The following is a 25,301-nucleotide window of genomic DNA, read 5'->3' on the forward strand; positions in this document are numbered from 1 at the left end:
AGGTGCCTCTTTGCCCAGTTAGCAGGGCATTTTGAACCCATCCATCCAGTTATAACTCCACCTCTGTAAAAATGAGACATCTACCCTCCTGCATGGTGTCCAGAACTGACAACACACACACACAACTTCCTTCTCTTTGCTTCCAGAAGCAAGATGATCTCAGGCCCAGCCTCACCCTTCACTTCCTTTGCAGGAAACACCATGATGGAAACCAGCCCTCCCATGACAAATCATTCCTGCAATGTAGGAGGAAAGGTGTCGTGGTTTAGGACCTTTCCTCCCGGAGGTGTCGCCTGCACAAAAAGATGTCCCACCACGAATGCTGGGATACTATTAAAGGGGCACTGACTCTTGATTGCGTTTGTAACCTCTGCTGGGGGTGTCTTTGAGGGCTCTCCTCCAGGAATTAAAATAGCTTGGGCTCTCTCCCCAGTAGCAGGCCTTGAGTCTGAGGTGTGGCAGGCGGATAATTATTCTCCATGCCAACCCCAACCAGGAAAAAAACAACCATACCAAAGAAAAGCAAGACAAGTCTTTAGGAGTCACCCAGACACCAGATAGCAAGCGATAGGTCGTGCGAGAAGCCCAGCCTTCTCTACGTGGGTCTAAGTCTAAACCATAAAGAAGATAAGACAAGTTCTGAAGGAGCAAACCCAACATCTATCTAGGACAGTGATCTTCACAAAGAACCTTCAATGTGAGATCCATTTCCCACCATGCTGTCCTCTGCACAGTCCTGCACTTTTCCCAGTGCTGGAAGGACCCTTGAAGAGAGACAAGAGTCCTCTCTTAGGAACTCTATGGGGAAAGCACTGGGAAGGGCTACACTTCCAAGAATGCTGTGCACGATTACCAGATGGCACAGGGGCCCCAGAGGGCTCCATTTCCCTTCAAGGAACCCTCCCCCCATGCCCCCCTCCCCAGCACTGGGCAAAGCACAGAACTGCACAGTGGGAAGGGTCACCTCCACATGGTGCCAGGGGTACCATAGCAGAGCATTCAGCTTTGGATGAAGCTTCACACAGGTCAGGGAGCCATGCGTAAGGTTGATGGGGACTCCCAGGCCTTACAAAGAAGAATTCAACTTCATGCCTCTCACACAATGGGTAGCTTGAGGCCTTCAGGAAGTTCAGAAGCAGCAGCATGAGGGAAATAGTCCTCTCCCACTGTTGGTGCCCTGCAACTGGTATCCAAAGGTAGACTGCCTCTAAACATGGAGGTTCCACACAGCCATCATAACTAATAACCAAAGCTCTTCTCCATCAATTTAATGCCCTTTTATAGTCCACAGTGGTTGTGGTTCTGCCTCATCTCACAGCGGTGAATTGCGGAAGGTAAATGTGCATTTGGGGAAAAGGGTTTTCTTCGCATCTGTCTTGCATCTCCTGCCAGACAGGTTCATTTGATGTCACCAAGTCCAAGTTTTTCAAGAGAGGCAGGGAAAGCTTCTCTGTATTCACTTTTTCCACGCTGTACATAATTGTGCCTGGTATGGGCAGCATGTTTTCTTTTCTTAGTAGGGCTGACCAGCAATGCCCTTCCAAGGTGCTACCCCATTCACAGTCGGCAACACAGAGGGAGGATTTCAGTCATTTGGGGGTCATGGGAGCAAAACAGGTAGTCTTATTTGCAACAGCACTCATCCTGACAGCTACTGGCTGGTGGCCACCATTTTCATATTTCCCAGACTTCTCCTGAGAATGCTGAGCCCCATTGGGAGAGAAGTATTGCCTTCACACTTTGTCGGTTTCCGTGATGCATCTGGTTGTCCAGTGTGGGAAACAGAATGCTGCGCCTGATGAACATTTGCCTGCTCCCACATAAGTTCTTATGAACAAAATGCCGTGTACTTCTGGGAAATTAAAAAAAATGGCTACCTCCAACTGGCCAGAGGGGAGCCACCCTGCTACACAAGTGGGAGAGAAAATAGGTTGTTTGGGAGAGGCTCTTCTGGTCCCGCTTCACCCCTCTGACTTTGCCACTCAAATTCGAGCCGAACAGTCTTAAAGGAGAATTTCCGGCTCAGTCTTAATTCATAGCTAGGATTCCACCGTGATCAAGGAACTAAGAAGGTACCATTTTCATTTTCACCCTAGTGATAGATTTCCTAGATGGGCTGAGGCCTTTTGTCCTTCACCCACCCTACCTCATACCAAGAGGATATTTCCTCACATTATTTCAAATGTTCAATTCTCCCCACTGGCGCCAGGGACGGTCCAACCTGGCAATGTCTCCATGATGTGAGACGGAGCTCCCCATCTTATCGAAAGCATCTGCTGCAGATACCTTCTTGCTAAGAACATCTGTCAAAGGCGTCACGGCCACTGCAGGTGTGTTCACTAACAAACAATTGCTTATCTCCAAGACGTGCATGAGTCAACACATTAATACATGTCGAGATGGGCACACTGGAGAAATTAACAAAAGCTTCATTGATGATGACTCTCACCCAGGCTCCTGTCTGGTGAACTCACTCACATCTTGGAAGATGCTCAGGTGGAAAAACTTGAGATTGGAATCAATACTGTTTTCCCTCCAGACATAGCAAAGGAAATCTGGGCTGGTGTTCTGTGGGTGGAGAGTCTCTGTTTCCAATGGCAACTTGGGGTGCAGGTGGGGTGGGTGATAAGGCTTAACCTGCAAAGTGATCCAGTAGATTCTGTACCTTGTGAGAGAACCTCCCACTGTCTGTAACAAGGCTGCATCCAGTCTTCAGCTTTGGGTAGATATTGCATAACTATTAGTCATGATGGCTATATGGAGCCTCCATGTTCAGAAGCACTAAACACCCTTTGCAGATGAGCAACAACAAGAGGGCATGATTGCCGTCAAGATTTGTTGATGGGGGTCCTTGGAGGTATCTGGCTGGTCAGTGGGGGAAGCAGAATGAAGGCTAGATGGACCTTTGGTCTGACCCATAAATACCCTTCTTCTGTTTCCGAATTCTCTTTCAAATGTAGCTGCCATATTATGGTCACTGCAGTAAATCACTTATATACAAAGCTTCCTTATACCAAGTCAGACCACTGGTCCATCTAGCACAGTATTGTCCACTCTGACTAGCAGCAACTCTCCAGGGTTTCAGGTTGGAGTCTTTCCCAGCCCTACCTGGAGATGCTGCCAGGGATTGAACCTGGGACCTCCTGCATGCAAAGCATATGTTCCGCCACTGAGCTATGGTCCCATTTGTCCATGGTTGCATAATAGTTGGAATTATTTTCCCCAGACAGAGTAATTCCTCCACACATGAACTGAATTAGTACAGTCCTGGAAATGTTCTACCATGGGATTCAGCTGGTTGCATCCCTGGACCCAAACTCTCTGCATGGCATAAGAACCACAATAGCCACTTCACATAATCAGGCAATCAGAGGCTTGCTGACTGGTTGGTGCTTTCTTAGCTGTGGATGGGAGCCATCCGAGCCTTGAGAACTGGTCACGTGAAAAGTTCATATGTTTGGCTGAGACTCAACCCATCATGTTGCATAATCAAGTGATGAGTGATCAAGAACTGCACTTGCATGTCAGAACCAGCCCTGAATCAATCTTACCCTGCGATTGGCAGGCAGGGGAAAAGGGCCCTAGTTGGTCACATCAAAACAACAAAGGCATATGACATCGACGAGCAAAACACATTGGAAATGAAGATCATGGGTATTACCTGTCTGTTGAAATCCATACCATTGCGTTCATTTCCTATGAAAAAAACACACAGAAGACCAAACACTTAATCAAGGTGGTAGTTTTAGACAATACTTCATACTCAAACCTATCCTCCTTCAGTTTCACTGGTTGACAACCTATTTCTGTGCTCCGTTGAAGATATGTTTTTGAAGGGCTGGGGCAGTTCAGGAATTGCTTCTTCCATACAGAAGAACCTTCCTGATAGTGCTGACCCTCCCAGGAGCTAGGACCATGGCAGTATCAGCTCTCAGATGCAATGTCTCATAGTGACCACTGGGGGGATTTAGGGTCATGGATAAAAGTGCGGGACTCCCCCTCACTTTGTTCTTCCAGTGTTAGTCTCAGTTTTTTCTCTCCAGAGATGGCTGTTTGTTTAGTCTCTCTCTCTCCTTTCAGCCTTAAGCTCAGCTTTCCTATCCTTTTGTAATTTCTAAATAAACCCTTGTTGTTCTTCAGACTTAAAGAACTGTCTCTAGACCTCTTGCTTGGCTGCTTTCTCACCAAAATGGTTTTGCTCTGCTATTTGGGGACTGAATTGCCATTCTTCCCCTACACCAGGCAGGCAGCAGGTGGAAGTGAGTTGCTTTGGGCAACAAATTTGGGAGAATGGCAGATCTGGAGCCTACCTCCTCACTCACTCACCTCTCCGCGGTTGGCAACTGCACTGAACCTCTAGCACCACTCTAGCCAGCCCAACTCTATGAGCAGTACCACTCTAGCCCAACTCTATGGGTGGAAATCCCTCCTCCTCTCCTGGCCTTTTCTTCTTTTCCCTCTCCTTCCACCAAAAGGATAAAAATGGAGTAGGAGGCAAGACTTGGTCTTCTGGTAGCAAGTATGACTTGTCCCCTTAGCTAAGCAGGGTCTGTCCTGGTTGCATAAGAATGGGAGACTAGAAGTGTGAGCACTGGAAGAGATTCCCCTCAGGGGATAATGGAACCACTCTGGGAAGAGCAGAAGGTTCCAAGTTCCCTCCCTGGCAGTATCTCCAAGATAGGGCTGAGAGAGATTCCTGTCTGCAACCTTAGAGAAGCCGCTGCTGCCAGTCTGTGAAGACAACATTGAGCTAGATAGACCAATGGTCTGACTCAGTATATGGCAACTCCTTATGTTCCTATGTCCCTAAGACCCATACATACCAGTCCAAGCTCCTTAGAGGAAGGGTGTTGTATATCATAATTTTTTACATGGCCCTGCTTAATTGATATATGCATTTTGTTGTTTATGGTATTTGACTATGTGCTGCCACAAGTATATTTTAATGGTAAAAGGTAAGTTATAGAAATTTAATTAATTAATTAATTAATTAATTAATTGCTGATAGTGTTGACCTTGTAAGCCTTTTACATCTTAGAACCCAGGCAACCTAATGACTTCTTGGCCACCATAGGAACCTACCAGCTCATATTGGAGTTCATATTGGGGGCTTTTCTTCAGGGCCCCTGACCTTCAGCGGTTTAGTGGGTGATGACCAGTGTCTTTTTCTGTGGCAGTGCCCGGACTGTGGCACACCCTGCCCAGAAAGTTTCACCTGCTGCCTACTGTGCAAAATTTTAGGTGCCACCTTAAAACCATGTGGTTTGCCTGGGATTTTAATGGACCATGAGCTTGAGATCAGGTATAGTGGTGTTTTTGAACCAGAACCAGAATTTTCATTGTAGTCACTGACCAGTAGAAGTAGTAGTAATACTCAAGAAGTGTATGGATAAGATACACATATGATAAAATAGTAAATACAATACAAATATCAATACTTATAATGGAGGAAAAGGAAGGGAGGAGAGGGAGGGAGGGAGGGAGGGGAACCTTACCCAACAATTCTACACTAAAAGAATGGTACTATCATATTAAACTTAATTCTTATACAATCAGATAGATATCATTTCATGACGAATTCTACTGGCTATCAGGCAGAACCGGGCAACCATCTATCAAATCATCTTGATCTGAAATGATGCACATAAAATTCATCCAAATGGCCTGGAAAAAATTATTAAAAATGAAGTTTTATGAATGTCATGCATGCCCTTATCAGAGCTACAGTATAATAGTACATGATCTGCTGTTGCAGGAGCTCCATCTCCACAAGGGTAAAAACGTTTGGCAAATGGATATTTTAAAAATATTCCCTCAAGGACTGTCATAGGTGAGACATTGAAATGTGCCTGTGTAAATGCCCTGTGATATGTTGTAATCATGAGCGTATTTTGATATCTGGCTGGTTTTGTGCTTAAGAGCTGATGACCTAATATCATTTCCTTAGGAATCAGACTTTGATCCTTTTCCTGCTCGCCCTCAAGGACCTTTTGACCAGTCACACGTTGGCATTCTCCTAGCCCATTGCCATTAATGAGTGGGGAGAGCACTGACCCACAGGCATACAACTTCCTTTCCAAAGGAAGTTTCCTTCTTGACTGCAATTTGTCCTCCAACACGAAGGACGCCAACCCCAAGTGGTATTTTTGAGAAGCGGCTGTTTTTCTCTTAATCTTTTTATGCGGTCTTCTGTGTTTTGCCAATTTTATTGGGTTTCTACTATAGTCATTTTATTACATTTGAATGATGCTTTAAATTTTTAATTTAATTTTGGAAACGGCCGTATGCAATTTTTAAAAAAAAATTAAAAAGGGAAGGTGGGATATACATGCTTTAAAAACACAAGGCCTTGTGAAGATGTAGGAAGCGGCACCGTTTGGCTTTGCAAAGTTACAGCACTTCCTTCCATTCTCCCTCCGGCTTCCACCTTGCTGTGATGGAGGGCAAGTTCTTTACCGCCTTTGTGGGAAACTTCCTTCTCACCCATGAAATCAGCTGTTCCAACTGGGATATGACAAAATAATTATTGTTTATCCCTTCCGCAGCACACTTCAGGGAACGAAATACTCCACAATTCTTATCTCCCGGATTGCCGCAACAAACCTGCAAGGTAGGTTGGGCTGAGATGTAATGGTTTGCCCAAAGGACTACCTGAGCTGTGCTGGCAGCTGAGATCACCATCAGAGTCCCTTTCCTGGGATCCCTGCTACTAGCAGAGGCCAAGAAGGAAGAGAGAGCAGGAAAGAGAGAGAGAGAAAGAGAGAGAGAGAAGGAAAAAGAAAGAGAAAGAAAGAGAGAGAGAGAAGGAAGAGAGAGAAGGAAAAAGACAGAGAAAGAAAGAGAGAGAAGGAGAAAGGGTGGGGGAGAGATATTTCAAAGCTTATTGCACAAAGCAGTGGACATAACAGCATGGAGAGTGGAGCCCTCTGCCTCTGCCCACCTCATCGATGCCAGACAAGAAGCAACAAGTGGAATCACAGAACAAACAAGATGAGGAAGTGGAAAGAGAGAGGGGAGGGTGGGAAAAGTTGGGAGGCTGCAAGATTAAGATCAGGTGCATTTACAGATGTCTTTTACACAACACACAGCCAATCCTGTAGGAAGCATTTTGGTTTTTGTTTAAAAACAACTCTGTAAACACGAGCCAGCTTTCGCAAACAACAGTGGGCTGGATTCTGAAATGCGTCTAAGCCAGAATTTCAAGATTCTGAAAGCAACCCTCGAGTCAGGTGAGCTGTGGGCCAGCCTCCAGCTATGTATGACAATGAATGCACAAGAACACCACAACGGCCCTCCTTCCATTCATCTTAAGAGAAATTGCACAAGAGAATGTCCTATCAGCACTTGCCCTCGTTGTGGTACAAGCTCTTGTTGATAACCATGGGCCGAGAATCAGCCTTTAAAAAGGGATGACAGAACACACCTGGGGTGACTGGAGAACAAACATATGGATATGAAACAGATGCAGATATGCCTGCAGTCACACAATGGAAGCATGTTAAACCGAAAAAGTAGTGGCCACCACTGTGCGCAAACTCCCAAGAGATACAATGCACCTGGTAACAGTTTGAAATGCAAAAGAGATGAGTATCATTTGGACAGCCGCCTTGAAATGATCTTATCAGTCAGGTGGGGTGTCAATATATCCAATACATGAATGAAATAAAGAAATAAGATTGCACTCTTGAGCTGTGCCAAAAGCAAAGGCATCCAGGCAGTGATAGTGCAACTGTCATTCAGAACTCAGCTGATTGCTGTCTGAGAGGCATGCATGTGACTCAGGCAGGCAAATGTATGGAAGGGTCCCACACATTTTGCTGGTGTGGGACCCAGAAAAGCATTAAAATGCATTAAAAGGAAAATTCAGAATGACACAATAGGAGGTACATTATGCATAGACTGTGTGATAGACATAGGAACATAGAACACAGGAACATAGGTAGGAAGCTGCCATATGTTGAGCCAGACCATTGGTCTATCTAGCTCTGTATTGTTTACACAGACTGGCAGCGGCTTCTCCAAGGTAGCAGGCAGGAATCTCTCTCAGCCCTATCTTGGAGATACTGACAGGGAGGGAACATCGAACCTTCTGCTCTTCCAGAGCGGCTCCATCCCCTGAGGGGAATATCTCACAGTGCTCACATGTGGTCTCTCATTCATATGCAACCAGGGCAGACCCTGCTTAGCTAAGGGGACAAGCCATGCTTGCTACCACAAGACCAGCTCTGCTCTCTAACATAAACACACCCATGCATGTTCCTTGCTTGTGCACATGTATTTTGTTGCCTAGATGTCACATCCCCTGACATTTGGAAGCCTGCAGAGAGTGGGAGAAAATCCTCAGAACTGGGAATCTGACCGCGTTACTGCAGCAGAAGAGTCTTACATTCTTTGCTGAAGACTCTGTGGAGAACAGCAGTGGAGCCTTCAGGAAGCACTTTTTTGGCTAGGGGAGAAGAAATGGGTACACTTGACCAAGGTCTGGGTTCGAGAGGAACTTGGATTACTCACACTGGGGGACCTAAGTATGAGAACCCCTTGCTGTTCAGGCAAGAACCTCAACCAAGAGATACAGACAGTGCACCTACTCAGGCAAGAACCAGCCCAGATCAGGCAAGATCCTAGCCTAGGCCAAAAGTTAGATATGGACCACCTTTGAAGAAAGAAAGAAAATCTTTGGAGATCTGGGTAAACCTTTTCTCTCCTGCAAGCCTATGCTAAGATTTCCCGAGGGAAACATATGAGCTAATAGTGCTCCTAACCACATTCTTTCTAAAGAAGCACCTGCAGTTTTGCCCATTTCCTTACCCGCTTCATGAGCTCAGCAGACCGAAAGCTGTGGTAAATGTCCAGTCTTGCCTGGCTCCAGGCTACCAGATGGCTGTGGATAACATTTGCATCCCAGGGTGATTTTCTGCCTGTTCACACTTAGCTCAGTGCCCATGGGTACAGACAAAGCCATGCCAGAGTTAGACCCCATGAAGAATTTGTATTTTGTCTTTGTCAGAACCAAAACTATTCAGGTCCCCTTTGGGATGTTTATAAGCTTAAACTGCACAGCATGTTGTGGGGGGACCTATCCACCACTTACTCGATGCAAAAAATAAAATTAAAAATGGCGAAATTAATTCTGCCAGTGCCACGGGGATAGGGCAATGGAGAGATCCAAAGAGCTCAAGTCTATATTTACAAATATTTCAAAACATCCACATACTGGTTGTGCATAGGGATTTGCACGAATCACGATTCGGCACACGATTCGGGACACATCCCTAACCCTTTTAAAATGGAGGAGAGCAGGTGCATACCTGCTTCTCCACAGCTTGCTGCCATTTCCTGAATTGGCGGCGATCCTCCCAGCTAACTATGTGTGCCAGTGGCACTCTCCCCCAGCTGCCCGTGCATGATGCTGGCACGCACATGGCCTCCGCGCATGCTCACATGTAGTTGCCCTTGCCCATCCAAATGCAAACCCAGATGAACCCTGCTTAGTAAAGGGGACAATTCATGCATGCTACCACAGGAGTCTGGAGAGCATTTTAATCAAGGAAATGACCTGGGGACCTGGGTAAAGGCCTCTTCTATATCAAAATCGACTTGATGGCACACATTACCTTACCACAAGACATGCTCTCCTCCCTTACCCAAGGATTCTCTTTGAGCATTAAAGCAGCTGCTGGGATCTTTGTTTTTGATTGGAGCAGCCGTACTAGGGGAGGGGGATGTTTGTTTAGCCTCGCCCCATGCTGTTTGTCCAATCATTTGTCCAATCAAAATCTTCCCCCTCCTCCCAAAAGTATGAGTTCCACTGGGGGGAAATGCAGGTACCTCTTGCGACGCAACAACACCACCTTGCTCAAAGCTTTCCCCCGAGTGCAGGGTGGTGTGAAGCAGCTGGCAAAGTTGTCTGGAAGATGGAGATGTCTTAAAAAGAATGACAAGTGTGTGGAGATAGGCAGGGGAGTGTGTCGAGAGCTACTTTTGAGCCTGGAAGCCAACTGCAGAGACCTTGCGGAGAGAAGGCTGGGATAGCAAGAGAGCTCAGCTGCAGAGAGGCATTTTTGCACTGGGGGATGGAGGAATGATGCTCCCTGGGGCTGGGTGAGACAGATGGTGCATTTAATGACAACTAAACCCCACTCAGTGGAAGAGGGAAAGAGGATGGGCAGGGAAGGAGGAGGAAGGGGACCTGGCAGATGTTAAGCGCAGCTGCTCCAGTTATTTTGATGGCACCCTCATGCCATTTAAGGTGTCATAAAGAAGGATAAATCCATAACTGAGAGACATGTAGCATATACACGAGAGACAAAACGGCCGAGAAATTGGTTTTGCACACATTGTTACCAGGATGAACATTGACAACACTGACAGTTTAGGACTGGGAGCAAAGTGATCAAGATTGAGAGCACCCAAAATGCCCCAAATGTTCCCCAGTTCCTGGAAATCTGTACCTATCCACTCCTGTTGGGATGGGGAGTACATGAAAAATCTACATTGGAAAGCAACGGAATGGACCCAGCCCTTTAGCCCCTCTGCCTTTCATAACAAAACAATGTGAGAAATGGGCCATTAGATGAAGCCAAGGGTCCCTCCAGTCCAGCATCTTGATTCCCAAACTTGCCAGGCAAACTGGAAAGCTCACAAGCAGGGCATGAAGCCAACTGCCCTTTCAAGCTGCCTGCCCCCAGCATCCTGTACTCAGGCACACTGCTCATGACCATGGAGGTTCCATTTAGCCACCACTAGACTTTGATAGGCCTCCCCCCAAAACAATTTGCTCTAAACCCTTTTCCAAGCTACCTACCCTTCTGATCCCATCTTGTGGTGCTGAGTTCCACATGCTAATTGCATCAAGAAGCTCTTTCACTGGTATGTCCTGTTGCCAATGGCCAACATGATGTGTGAGGGTATTGTGGTGTTGCTGGGGAAGATGCCGGCAGCACGCCCTGTGTGGCGAACGGAGCTAACGACAGTAACCCAGATAGCACAACTGGCGTCCTCCCCAGCCGCACCACTGTTTCCACAGCGTCCACAACTGTGATGCTGCAGTAGATTAGCTTCCCCATTACCCTTGCTCATCATGCCAGCCAGTCAGGTTTTTTTCCCCTGGGAAATACAGTAGCATAATGAGAAGCAGTGAATTTCAAAGGCAATATGGGCTCAGACACCAAAGAAAATACTCTACACAACTCACCATGCTAAATTAATGTCCTCTACGCTCTTAAGGACTGAAAGTTGCTGAAAGATACCCTGAAACTCTAACATTTTGTTACTGAGAGATATTCTGCTTGGTGGGCCACTGTGTGAAAGAGAAGGCTGGACTAGATGGGCCATGGGCCTGATCCAGCAGGGCTGTGCTTAGAGCACTTAAAAGGCATCTATGTCCTCAGGTTTCCGCCAAGATGTCCAGGATGTCCTTGCTTTCTCGAGCTGTGCCTTAGCAGATCATGAGGCTTTGAAATGTCCCTGCCAAAAGCAGGGATTGGCAGGTATATAGCAACAGCCCCCCCCCCCCGCCCCACAGCTGTGCACCTGCTCCCCCCTCTTCTGCAAGAAAGACTCTGCATGCGGCATGCCACCCAGCTCTCTCTATGCGCCCATCAGCTCCACAAGGCTGAAACTGTCTCAGAGCCAAAGACATAACAAATGAGTAATGCCTCTTAATTGCATTGTCAGGGAAGACCAGGTTTTATTAAGGCGGCAGATAAAAGTAACTTAAAATTATTCTCCCCGTTGTAAAAACACGGATCAAAAGACAGAGTGGGATCTGTTTATGAAGGCCCTGCAGTATTGTTTATCGGTGGTGCCCGGTGTGGTAGGAATGCTTTGGGTTTCACACTGCAGGCCCAGTGCTCACCGTATTTGGTGTCAACAAGGAGTTTTCTTACAGACCCAACTTGGTACGCTGCTGCTCCATGCACAGGATCAGGGCGCTGTGGGTGTCCCGGCATTCTGCACAGCTCTCTACTAGTGCCACAGCATTGCCTAAATAATGAGGGTTAATTGGCAGAGGCTGATGTGATTCTGTGCTACGTTTGGTGCGTGGAGAAACCAGGACTGTTCACTTCACACGAGCCTGTGCATGGTCGGAGGAGCGTCGTCCAGCCAGGGTCGAAGAACCCTGTGTGCTCCCAATCGGCAGTTGCTAACTGAGCAAAGAGACACCTTATAAAGTGGCGATTCTCTTGACTGAGCAGGGTGAGAGCAACTGACCCTCTCCGTCCCCAGCACAGCATCCCTCCAGTGACTGATTCTGGTGTCTGTCTTATGTTTCTTTTTCGATGGTGATCCCTTTGGGGACAGGGAGCCATATTGATTGATTGATTATTTCTCTACGTAAACTGCTTTGGGAACCTTTGTTGAAAAGCGGCATAGAAATATTCGGAGTAGGAGTAGGAGCCGGTTTGCTAAGATCAAGGCAGGAGGAGGGGAGCGTGAATGTGTGGGAGCTGGGCAGGAGGGGCACTCCCTAACCACATTCTGGAGAACCACATTCTCCCTAAACACATTGGGCATCTCCATGCACCAACCTGGCAACTTAATTGTGGGATTCAGTCTCAGAGCAACTACTTTTACCTTCAGACCAGGAGGGGGAAGAATATCAGGGTGGTCGGATCTCCTTAAAGCAAAACAAAACTAGATTCCAGAGAGAGCAACTCTGTGGTCCAACAACTGCAGCCACGTGCAAAATAGTCGCTTGGCGGTGGGGTGGAGCCAATTATCTGCCCCACCCCATGAGCCGTTCAAAGAGATAACCCTCTTACATAAGTACAAGTCCATACCTGCACTCCTATAGATCCGTGATTTTTTGGAGTTGAACACCCAACTCCAAAAAAGGCCAGCAGAACTGCAGAAAGACCTGGTCTAAGGCAACCAGTTCATGCTTGCATTTTTCAGGAGCATTTCCAGACAAGGCTTTTTTAGCTCACTTCTGGAGGGGCTGCGTTCACATATTGGCCAGATTCACTCCAAAGTCCTTGTGAGCTATTGAGGAGCACTTCATACAGGGTCCGGGTTTTTCATTGTGCATGAGAGTGTAGCCCGATTTATGGGTTCAAAACCCCCACTTCTTGTTTTTTTTCCTGGGGGCAAATTCAATGGGGGCAAATTCGATGGGGGCAAATTCACAGTAAACCTGCAGTAAAGCTCCAGGCGAGGAACACTGAGTCTGAGTCTGAGAGGGAAGTAATCAGCCAAAAGCCACCCATGGCTGAGCATTACACACACACACACACACACACACACACACACACACACACACACACACACAGACTTTTACTAACTTCTGAAGCTATCCCCACAATAGGTAGAAAGCGGGCTAAAGGAGCCTAGCCCGCTTTCTACCAATCGGCTCCGTTAACCTCCTTTTATTGCTTATATGTCACCAGGGCGCGCAGTGACACACGAGTAGACCCTGATCGGGCGGCTGCAAGCAGCTCCCAGGCTCCCCCCCCCTTGAATGCCCCATGCACTTGCGTGGGCATCTTGGGATTTCCGGGGGCCAAGCAGCCCCCAATCCCTGCAGCCCCCACTGGCTCTGTGATGCTTTCCCCACAGACCTCATAGAGGCGCTTCACAGTAATCATGTGAAGCACCTCATTGAATGATTGGCAGTCAGAATATACTGCAAACCATCCAGATATCCTGAGCTACCTTCTGCCTGTCCCTATCCACTGTTCAGTTGGGAAAGTATGCAACTGAAGTGTTTCCTGTCTGCTTTCCCCCACAGCCAGAAGGACTTTGGGTCTGCAGGCAAGAGACAATTAAAAAAACACCAACCTTCTGCAAGAGAACATTTAAGCCATATCCTCAATAGAGAAGAAGGCTGGATTTTTGATTTTCAAAGGCCTTGTGAACATAGGAAGCTGCCTTCTACTGAGTCAGACCATTGGTCCATCGGGCACAGTATTGTCTGCACAGACTGGCAGCAGCATTCTGACAGAGATCTTCCCAGAAGTTGTACCTGAGACCCTTTTAAGGGGAGAAGCACAGAGTCTGGGCAAATGGAACATGGGCTCCTCTTTCTGGTCCCTCCAGCACTGAGCTACAGCCTCTTCCCAAAACATGGTCCTGATTTCATGCTAGCCCCTCTTGCTTCGTTGTGACGCCAGCCTGGAAAATGGGGATGGGCAGAACTCCCATCAAGCATGAAGGCACTACAACACTATATGAGTCTACTGATCAACGTGGCACCTTTTGGATTGGGATCGTGCTGGCTGCTTGCTTGAAAACGGGGAGGCTGTCCAGCTTCTGGTAGGGTTTCAAGGAGCAGGCCATTTGGACCACTCAGAGTGGAGCCTCCATGTTCAGATGCAGACAGCTCCGAGCACAAGATCCCAAGGACAGAGGACTGGGGAGGGGGTTGCCTCCGTGGCCTGCTCCAGAGCTTCCCAGAGGCATCTACTGTATCTGACCACTGTGGGAAGCAGAGCGCTGGTTTCGCTGGGCCTCGGGTGGTGGGTCTAATCCAGAAGAAAGATTCCAAGAAGTTCTAAAAAACACACATCTCCGATTGCAGCCCCTGCTCCACAGCACCCCCTCCCTCCCCACCTGGCCGGCTGTTTTGTCCTCCTTTTCCATCCCAGGATGTCATCAGCCTCATTTGAAATTCAAATCTCCCCCACTCCTCACGCCTCCACCCCAACTGACTTCAAGGGAGCAGGTGGGGGGAAAGGTGTGTGTGGGGGGGATATGGAAATCTCTCCGGTCTGACTCGGGGCTCTGCTATGGAAATCAGCAGCCCTATGCAAATCTCCTCCAGGATCTCATCGCCATAGCAACCAGCTGCGCCACTAGTAGAAGGCCTCCCTTTTCTCGCTTTGTTTGTTTGTTTGGGTTCTGCACTTTGGAAGAGCAAGTTGTGGGTGAAGCGTGTGGAAGGGGGGGAGAGATGGGGCCAAGAAGCATGGAGGGGGCTTGTGGGAGAAGAACTTGACGTCCCCCTGCCTTGCATGCACTACAAAGAATAAATAAATAAACGGAATGAAACCGTGCAACATCTAAGGCGGCCTCTTCGTGCTGGGACCCAAAACAGTGGCTTGAGTCCAAAGTTTCTCACAGTGGAAAGGGAGGCACTCTGCCGATGCCCAGAGGCACACTTTAGTTTTCTCCTTGCTACCTACCCTGCAGTATGGATTAAAATGAGGAGTCTTCCCTGTGACAGCAAGAGTTGAGTTAATACATTGGGAATCAATCATTCCTACACAGCTCAAGTCTCACAGCAAGGCAGTGTGCCCAGACATCCCTCACCCGGGTTACAGTGGCTGCATTCACACATAACGTGGAGCTGCAGGTCCAATGGACCCGCGGTTCCACTCTCCCCCACCCCTGACTCTCCCATCCAATTTGGATGTAATGGAGAGCCCCCTCTCTGCAGTCAGCGAGATGGCAGAAAAGAAGGGGGGATGGCCATGTGGGTTTCCTTCTTGCATGAAAGACAGCCTGCACAGTCAATCATGCCTGGAGTTAAGGGAGGAGCTTCCGGGGAATGCAGCCTGCGGTTCCGAATTCGGACATACTACAGGATTCCTGGAACCACAGGTTGCAGCAACAAAACTCATTACAACCCGAGGGTTCAGACTGGAGTTCCAAATCTGAAACCTCGGGTTCGTCACTGCTCCAAACCATATCTCCCCGCTTTCAGACATAATGCTCACAGAACCTCTGGCCCATTCAACTGTGGTTCTGCGTTATGTGCGGATGTGGTCAATTTCTAGTGCATCCCCCTATACCACTGTTGAAGGCTCTGCTCTGCCTTCTGGATATTGTATTTGTTTGTATGGCAATTGCCCACCATCCACCCATTTAAAAGCCAGGAGGATGTGTTTTGTCGCTGTCTTTGGTTTCCACTGAAAGTATACTCAGCCAAAGTAAAATAAAATAACACAGTTCCACCATTCAAAACAGAGCTCTGCAGCTTCAAGGTGTGAAATGATGGGCTGCACATTGTATGGGGCCTTAGTGTTCACGTGCATCGATTTACATGCATGTGTACTTGTCGAGAAGCTTCCATTATCCACTTAAGAGATTTAAATTCTAGAGCAGAGGTTTCCATCCTTGGGTCCCTTCCCAGAAGTTGTGAGATGTTCAGGTTCCCCAATGATGGGATTTGTAGTCCAGCAACAGCTGGGGACAAAGACTGAGAACACCTATTCTGGCGACCCTGGGTGTCCAGTCTGTGGATCTGTGCCTGAGCTGTGCATCTGTCCAAATCTAGTGCTTTGTAGGATGCCAACAGCTCCCCACTCACCCAGTATGGAAGGTGGGGATGGCAGAGTTTCCCAGTCCTGCAGCCGTTCGGTTACAAACAGGTGTGTTTGAAGTGCTTCCTCGTAGCCTGTTTTATGTTTTTGTTGGGAAAGGCCTGGCCTTGCTTTCCCCTCACTCCAGCACCATGCTGCCTATCAAAGGAGTGCTGCTCGGCTTGCTGTAAGGTTGTTGTTGTGATTGAGGCAGAGAGAGGCAGAGCTTGCTGCAAACAAACAGAGATAACGTGTCCCAACCTACTCGTTTGGGCATATCAGATAGGGAGGGGCTTGATCGTCAGGGTCTCCCCGAGCTGAAATTAAAACATAGAAAAAGAGGGGAGCACAGCCACATGTAATGGAAGGGGGCCAACGAGACTCAGAGATCCACAGGGGTCCATGGAGTAGACTCCCCTTGGTTAATAGAGGGGAATAATAGATGTTTGGAAGAATGGCTGGGAGCTATTTCCCAGACTCCCAGGCTTCTGAGAACTGGGTGCAGGGTTGTACCAGGTTATGAGAGATAGAGAAACAGGAGGAGAAGGAGGCAGGTAAGAACACCCAGTCTGCAGGAACACCACTCCCTGCTGTTGCCGCCGCCTTCCAGAAGGGTAGAAACACATCTAACGCACCGCGGGAGCCACATGGTGGAGGCTTTGGTTCCAAGTTCCAAGGGGCCACCTTGGCTTCCCAACTGGTTTTTAATACCCTTATTGCACTGGAAACGCCAGAATTGTGGCCACACACAGAAAGGCAAGGAGGCAAGCGAGCCCTCTGAGTTAGCAACTGGATCTTTGGCAGGGGATCATTTCTGCAAAGAGAGGGTCTTCTGGTGAGCCCAAATCTCAAATCACCATTGACCTCACAGTCCAGCTCCCCATTCCCAACTGGACAGCCTCCAACATTTTGCAGACAAACACCTGGGTTTTTAGTAGCCCAGTTCTTCTCATACCCAACATCACTACCTAATCACGCCACCACTGGCCGTCGTGGAAGTCTCAACTCTGCATTCGGTATTCATTTGTGGGACAATTGCCCATTCCCATCCAGCTCCTGCTTCACACACAATCACTCCCTGCTCCACCGACCTAGTTGTTTGCTCACCCATGGTTGATCATCAGGAGTGTGTACAGTCCCCGGGAGCCAGGTAGGATGCTGGTCCTACCCCATTTTTGATCGTGTGAACTGCCTTTAGGAACGTGTGTGGGCCCTCACCCGAGACATTTTGTCACAGATCAGAACTTCCTGCTTCCTTCAAAACGCAGAAAAATATTTCACCTAAGCGGGAGCTTTGGAATTCACTTCCAGTTTGAATGTCAGGAGGGATTCCATGGCAGTCATAGCCATGACAGCTCCCTCCCCATCCTGTGGCTTGTGCCATTTTGCAGGGCCAGCCCATCGCTAGGCAGGCCAAAGGCACCAGTACCAGGATGGGCATGGGGGCAGTGCTATATGTCCTTTTCTCTCTCCAAGCAACCACTGACATGTCTGACTTGCTGGGAGTGCTCATTTGCTCTCCTCCCTGGAGTGGGAGTTGGCGGGCAGTGTGGGGGGTGGGGAGAGCAAGCAAGCAAAGCCAATCTCACCTTGCCTTGCTTCTCTCTCTCTCTCTCTCTCTCAAACTCTTTCTTGTCCTGGTGAGTGAGCAGCTTGCAAGTGTGTGTGGGGGGTGGAGAGTCAAAATGCTCAGGCCAGCCCTGCATGTCTGGACTGGAGTGGGGTCTTTTGATCCTAGAAGACACCTGACCTCTTGCCACACGGAGCATCTCCCCCCACAGAGGCTGTTTCCTTTTTTAAAAAAGCAACCACATCCCACGGTGAAGCCTTTTGCTCCGAGGAGCGATGGGCTGAGAGCGCTTGCATCGCGACTCTCAAGGAAAGGCAAGACCTGCCTCCCAGCAGCCAGCGGCAAGCTGCAGCTCATCCAAACCGGGATTGGGGGGCCAATTTGGCAGCCAATGAGACTGCCGCAACCTCCACCTCCCAGCCCCTCCAGCGCCAAGCCTGTCGAACTGGCATTTTCCAACCTTCTTGGCTCGCTCTCCGCTTGCTGAAATAACTCTGGAAGTGGCTAGTGCTAAGACAGATTTGACTCCATTTCAAGAGGGTGTCCAGGGCTTGGGATTTAATTAAATTGGGCTTTGAACCAATGCGGGTATGTCAGCGCAGAAGCCGTGCTCCGAGCCAGCTCCGTCTCATCAGGAGCCAGCCTGCAGCAAGGGTGCCGCTCGCTCGGGGCATGGGGAGTGGGAGTGGGTGGCGTGCCTGGGCCGGAGCAGGGGGGCCCATTGGGCCGGTGGGGGTGGGGAGGAGGTGGACTGGGAGCTACTGGGAGATCCTTGGAGGCTCTGCAGAATAGTCCCAACGGGATATAGCAAAAGCAGGGCTCTCTGCCCCCCAATTCTTAATTTAATTTTAAGAATGGTTATTTTAATAATTAATTAATTCAATTCAATTTTTGCCCCGTGCGTCTTTCAGGCAACTCACGGCAGTATACATAGTGCCCCCTCCGATTCTGTCCTCACAACAACCCTGTAAGGTAGTCTAGACTGGAAATGAGTGAATGGATTGAGCTGACCCAGTGAGTTTCATGGCTGAAAGGGGTCCCTCTTCCCTTTCTGTCACTGCCCATACGTCTTTGGGTGAATCTTTGCCAAGTTAGCAGGGGAATAAAGGCCAAGTTTCCTAAACGGCATTGCTCTCACTCTAAGTCTACTGGGGATCATATCTTGGGCACAATGTCATGACACAATCATCTAGCCAATCAGAACTTGCTTCTGTATTTACCTGAATCCAAGACCAGATTTCCCCCCAAGTTATTTGATGTTAGAAATCAGGGAGTCCTCTGAAAATCAAAGTCCTCTTCCTTTTGGGTAAATATAGGTATAACTATATTTCTTATATAGGCATTTCTTATATAGGTATAACCTATATCTAACCTCTATTTTTTAAGGGGCTTGTCTTAAACTCAGAGTCGTCTTGCATTTGGGCAAATATGATACATGACAACGTGAACAATGGTAAGAGAGGCCAATTCTCTCTGCACTGCTTTGCAGTGGTTCTGCTCCTATCTCTTGGGTAGATTCCAGATGGTGGAGCTTAGTGACAGTTGCTCCTCAAAACGGGAGCTGCTGTATGGAGTCCCCCAGGGCTCCATTCTGTCACCAATGCTTTTTAATATCTACATGAAACCGCTGGGTGAGATCATCAGGAGATTTGGTGCTGGGTGTTATCAGTATGCTGATGACACTCAAATCTACTTCTTCTTTTCATCTTCAGGAAATAGCACTCACTCTCTAAATGCCTGCCTACAGGCAGTAATGCGCTGGATGAGGGAGAACAAATTGAAGCTGAATCCAAGCAAGACGGAGGTGCTCATTGTGGGGGCTCAGAATCTGAGGGATGAGTTAGATTGCCCTATGCTGGATGGGGTTACACTCCCCCAAAAGGAGCAGGTGTGCAGCTTGGGAGTATTCCTGGACCTAGGCCTCACCCTGGTATCTCAGGTGGAGGCCATGGCCAGGAGTGCTTTCTATCAGATTTAGCTGATTCAACAGCTGCTCCCATTCCTTGGAGAGGATGACCTCAAAACAATGGTGCATCAGCTGATAACCTCCCGGCTCGACTACTGCAATGCACTCTACGTGGGGCTGCCTTTGTACGTAGTCCGGAAACTTCAGTTAGTTCAGAATGTGGCAGCCAGGTTGGTCTCTGGGGCAACCCGGAGAGACCATATTATGCCTGTTTTGAAACAGCTACACTGGCTGCCGATATATTTCTGGGCAAAATACAAAGTGCTGGTTATTACCTTTAAAGCCCTGAATGGCTTAGGTCCGATTTATCTAAGAGAGTGCCTTCTTTTACATGATCCCCACCGCACCTTAAGATCATCTGAGGAGGTCCGTCTCCAGTTGCCACCGGTTCGTCTGGTGGCGACGCAGAGGCGGGCCTTCTCTGTAGCTGCTCCCGGGCTGTGGAATGCACTCCAGGCAGGAATTCGTAATCTGAGATCATTGCTGTCCTTCAGGAGAGCCCTTAAAACCTACCTATTTGGCCTGGCCCTCCAGGGTTTTAAATGTTTTAAATTGTTGCCCTGATTTTCAGGGCTTTTAGCTGTTTTATTGGTTTTATTGTGTTTTAATAGTTCGATTATAATTGTTAATTTGTTTTAATTGTTTTTATCATGCTGTGAACTGCCCTGAGCCATTCTGGAAGGGCAGTATATAAATCTAATAAATACATACATACATACTAAATTCAGTGGGAGGGCGATGGTTTCCACATGGCATTGCTTGCTCTACTTCTGAATGTGCAATTCCTTTTGCACCATTTTAAGCTCATCCCAAAGGGGGCTGCTTTTTACAGGGGATACAATTGTTAGAGGAAAGCATTCTTCCTTCCAGCTCAGCCACAGTGCTAATGATTTCTTACTCCTTGGAGCTTGCATTTTACATGATTAGCAAAAGATGTGCCACTGAAAGCTTAATTCTCAACAACCGACAAGGGGTGATGAAATACTCTCCCCCCAGGAAGTTCCAGAAAAATGGCCTTGTATTGACAGGCTGAAGTGATTAAAAAGAAAACAAAACCACAACATGGAAACAAATAGGAAACGAGACTCCTCAGTGAAGGAAGCTGCTTTCTGTCAACCAGTGGAACAAAGCCAGCTCTTCTGCTATGTCAAAAGCACTCCCAAATCATGGACAGCCGTCTGTCTTTCTTTCTTTCTTTCTTTCTTTCTTTCTTTCTTTCTTTCTTTCTTTCTTTCTTTCCTTTTACATTTTATATCCCGCTCTTCCTCCAAGGATCCCAGAGCGGTGTACTACATACTTAAGTTTCTCTTTCACAACAACCCTGTGAAGTAGGCTAGGCTGAGAGGGAAATGACTGGCCCAGAGTCACCCAACAAGTCTCATGGCTGAATGGGGATTTGAATCCGGGTCTCCCCGGTCCTAATCCAGCACTCTAACCACTACACCACGCTTGAATTCAGATCTGCAAGGATCCCTGACAGCAGAGTGCAGCTGGTAGAAAGTGCAGCTCTGTTGACAAGGCGAGAACAGAAGGCCAAGCTCTTCATATTTATATGAGGCCCAGCCAATCCAGAGGCTTTATACTGCCCACCAATCACAGCAGCTGATGTTAGACATCTCCCTTTTTTTGCTGGAGAGACTTTCCCAACCCTACCTGGAGATGCCATGAGGGTTTGAACCTGGGACCTTCCACATGCAAAGCAGATGATCTACTATGGAGCTACGGCCTCATCCCCTAAGGGAAATACCTTACAGCCCTCATGTGCAGTCTCCCATCCAAATGCAAACCAAGGCAAACCCTGCTTAGCAAAGGGGACAATTCATTCTCACTACCACAAGACCAGCTTGCCTCCCCTCTGGTGGCGGAGCTGTGTTTTGGGGCCCATGATATAGGAAGAAGGAGTTTCTGGAGGGCAATTTGCTAAGGGACCTCTGAAACCTGGATCCAGCCCTGTTTATAACAAGATATGAGCCAAAAGCTTAAATTAATTATTAATCATCATCATCATCATCATCAAAAGGAATGAACACAGCTACATAAAGGGACCCATTAGTGATAATTCTTGCCCTGGCCAAATTCAGGCACACTGAAATCACATCATCTTGACCTGGTATCTATATACAAAAAAGTACAGAGTCAGCTGAGTATCCTGGAGCAAGGAGTTCCACAGCCTGCACCACCACAGAAAAGTCTCCAAGCCATGTGTCTACCCATCCCTCAGCCATCAGTGGGCCACTAAAAGGGATCTCCATGGAGGACCTTTGCATTAAGACGGGTTTGTGGGGATAAGGTGGTCCTTCAAGGATTCAAGTCCCTCCCTGAGGGCTTGAAAGAGTTGATTTAGAACCTGGAAGCAACCCCAGAAATGAACTGGCAACTGCAAATGTGTGCTTATTGCCTGAGGATCCTGGATGGAGGTGACTCTGTATCATTATATGGCGTGTGTTGGACTAGCAAATCATTAAGGTGCTGCATGGTGCATAAGATGCATTGTCATGAACCCTCCCGCCCTCCCACCTTTTATGATCTTCTGGAGAGGTCTGGTTACAGTTGCCACTGGCTCATTTTGGGTGGCAACCCAGGACCTGGCCTTCTCTGTGGCTGCCCCAGGGCTTTGGAAGATGCTCCCTGCTGAAATAAGAGCATCTCCTTCTCGGTTTGTTTTCAGGAAGACCCTCAAGACTTTCCTGTTCTCTCAAGCTTTTCATTAGAACTTTAATAATTTTAATAATTTCTTTTATATTGTTTTTATTGTGTTTCATGTATTCTAACCTGTGATTTTAATGTTGGCTTTAATAATTTTAATAATTTTAAATAACTTTAATAATTAAATAACTTTAATAATTTTAATAATTTGTTTTATATTGTTTTTATTGTGTTTTATGTATTCTAACCTGTGATTTTAATGTTGGCAAGGCATCTGTACACCACCTAGAGAGATTTACATATCAGGCGGTATAAAATATGATAAATAAATAAACAAATAAAATGATAAATTTGGATGTAGATTGTTTAATCCCATAAACCTACAGTCCTCACATGAACAGAAAAAATTGGTATTGCTGTAGCATGGGTCATTGAAACCTACCAGGAGAAAACCGCAATAAATTCAGCAAAAGCTCTGCAGACATAGTTAAGGCTAACAGAACGTCCATTGTACTCAAGTTATGTCCAAGTTATGACATTTTGAAGTTTGATACCAGCATCGACAAAAGCAGTATGAGATTTTATGGCGAACCAGTCCTGGAGTGTGGATGGGCACACTGAGCTAACATTTCCCATGCTTGAAAGACTTCTTGATTAGCTCGCCTTCTTTTCAAGTCAGATCGCCGACAAGAGAAGCGAAATCATTGCTTGGAGGTGCAGTTAAACTGTGTGGTACTAGATGGATAGCAACCCTTTTAGATCGCAGAGGAGCTGGGTGCCAGGCTGACGGCACTTCTGGGTTCTGGGAGGGTTTTTTAAAAAATTAAATTGGCCCTCCGAGCTCTTTGGAAAATATCATTCATACCTACTGGAGGAAACAATCCTGCAATGAAAACTCATTTGAACTTTATAACCCGAGAGGGTTTCCCCAGATTCCGTTTTCATGAGCTAAAAGAAGGACTAATTTGAGCCTTATTAGCACACTTTTAAAAACATGTGTCAGGATGAGCTCACCTTGCCTCTGTCTCTAGTAATTAGGACGGTAATATTGCAAGCAGCAAAATCATTCCACCAAAAACCTACATGGGTAATTTTTGGCTTGGGCAATGTGGGGAAAATCCTGCCTTTCCTAGAAAGTGGCAACTTCTGTAGCTTCCTTATAAACTGGCCAAGTTTCCCTGTAATATTAAGGGGCTTTATGACTTCTTCATAAAGGTGGGATATAATTAGGTGGGGGGATGCTCACATATACTTGTAGTTTGTTAGAGGTAGTTTGATTCCCGCCACACTGCAGTGGGGAAATGCTTGACTAACAAGCAGAAGGTTGCCGGTTCAAATCCTCACTGGTACTATATCGGGCAGCAGCGATATAGGAAGATGCTGAAAGGCATCATCTCATACTGTGCGGGAGGAGGCAATGGTAAACCCCTCTGTATTCTACCAAAAAGAAAACCACAGGGTTCTGTGGTTGCCAGGAGTCAAAATCAACTTGACGGCACACTTTACTTTACTTTACTGAATGTTTAGAGGGCTTTTTCTACTGGGTGTCCAGTCCTACCTTTGGGACGCGCTTCCTAGTACTGTGTTTAATGGTTTTTGAGCATCTGTTGAACTTCATTTTATTTATCAAGGCCTTTTTGATCCATTCACTTTTATTGTCTGTTTTAATGTATCTTTCCTTTCTGCTGCTTTGCTTGTTTGTTTTTAGAAGTATTTTGTATTACATTCAATTGATTCTTGTGTTATTGTTTCATATTCATGTTTGCCACTCTCAAGGGGTGTCTGAAAAGTGGGTGTCAAATATTCAAACAAAATAAGTAAATACTTGGCAATAATGTATAGCAATGCAAAGTCAATAAATCAGGTACATTGTTTTTAAAAATGGGAATCTATGCATTCGCCCTAAACCTTCTGGGTTTGTCAAATCCACAACTGTTAGCAGAAAATGTCAAACCGTGCTCAGGTGAAGTGATCCAAATGGAAAGTTTAATTCAAGGCCAAAGCAACCTTCTCCCGTCTCTCCCTGTGTGTTTGGGTTGACACGATCCTCCTTATCTGCTGTCACAGCAAAGACCAAAGCAGGGTATCTGGTGCAGTACTAGTAGCCCTCACTTTGAAGGAGAAGGAGAAGGAGAAGGAGAAAGGAGAAGGAGAAGGAGAACCACCTTACCGGCTTCCATGTGGCTGCCTTCATTCTGGGCTTCTGTGGAGTCAGCCACATCGCCACTCATCTTGAGGTCTGAAAATGAGAGACAAACTGATTTCAATAAAAAGGACAGGCACCGTCTCCAGCCCACATGTGTCTTCCACTTAGCAGCATCAATGAGCGCCTCATTACCATAGGCTATCAGACTTTCAAATTCCCAATTCCTACACATCCCACCTGTAGAATATTCATAAACCCAGGCATTGGCATTCCTTCCCTTCTCTCTGCCTTTCATCTCAATTCACCTCTCAGCCTTCTCCTTCATACATTTCCCAGATCATAATTCCGGATGGTTGGAAGACCAAGACAGGAGTTTGAAAAAGGAAATCCTTGACTTCTCCTCTAGCTGGAGAAGAACCCAGGAGGTGAACTCCTCCATTCTTAATCCTAACATTGGCCACGGTTCCCCTTTGGGAAGGCAGCTTTCTTGACCCACTCTAAGAAGTTCAGATGATATTTCAATATGCTGTGCAGAGTTAATAAAACACTTAAGCCACACTGAGAAGCATAGGACTAGAAGTATCTATTATATGCCGGAGAGGGCCAGTTGCTCTCCCCCTGCTAAATATAAGATCATTGCCGCTTTAAAAGGTGCCTCTTTGCTCAGTTAGCAGGGCCTCTGCAAACTTTGCCAAACAGAACAAGCAAGCCTCATTCCATAGCATTAACCAC

The 25,301-nt window shown here is 47.1% G+C and overlaps 1 protein-coding gene across 1 annotated transcript in view; it reads right to left on the reverse strand.

Annotated features, from left to right (window-relative positions):
- The window catches only part of POU2F3 (POU class 2 homeobox 3), a 64,326-nt gene extending 39,720 nt beyond the window's left edge, over positions 1-24,606 (reverse strand). Inside the window, exons 1-2 of the mRNA XM_053269926.1 lie at positions 24,594-24,606; positions 3,662-3,696 (exon numbers count right to left, since the gene is read on the reverse strand). Coding sequence (XP_053125901.1) covers positions 3,662-3,696; positions 24,594-24,603 — 45 coding nt within the window. The 5' untranslated portion in view covers positions 24,604-24,606. The remainder of the gene's footprint in view (positions 1-3,661; positions 3,697-24,593) is intronic.
- Between the last annotated feature and the right edge of the window lie 695 nt (positions 24,607-25,301).

Source organism: Hemicordylus capensis, chromosome 8 (assembly GCF_027244095.1).
Source record: "Hemicordylus capensis ecotype Gifberg chromosome 8, rHemCap1.1.pri, whole genome shotgun sequence".
Lineage (NCBI taxonomy): Eukaryota > Metazoa > Chordata > Lepidosauria > Squamata > Cordylidae > Hemicordylus > Hemicordylus capensis.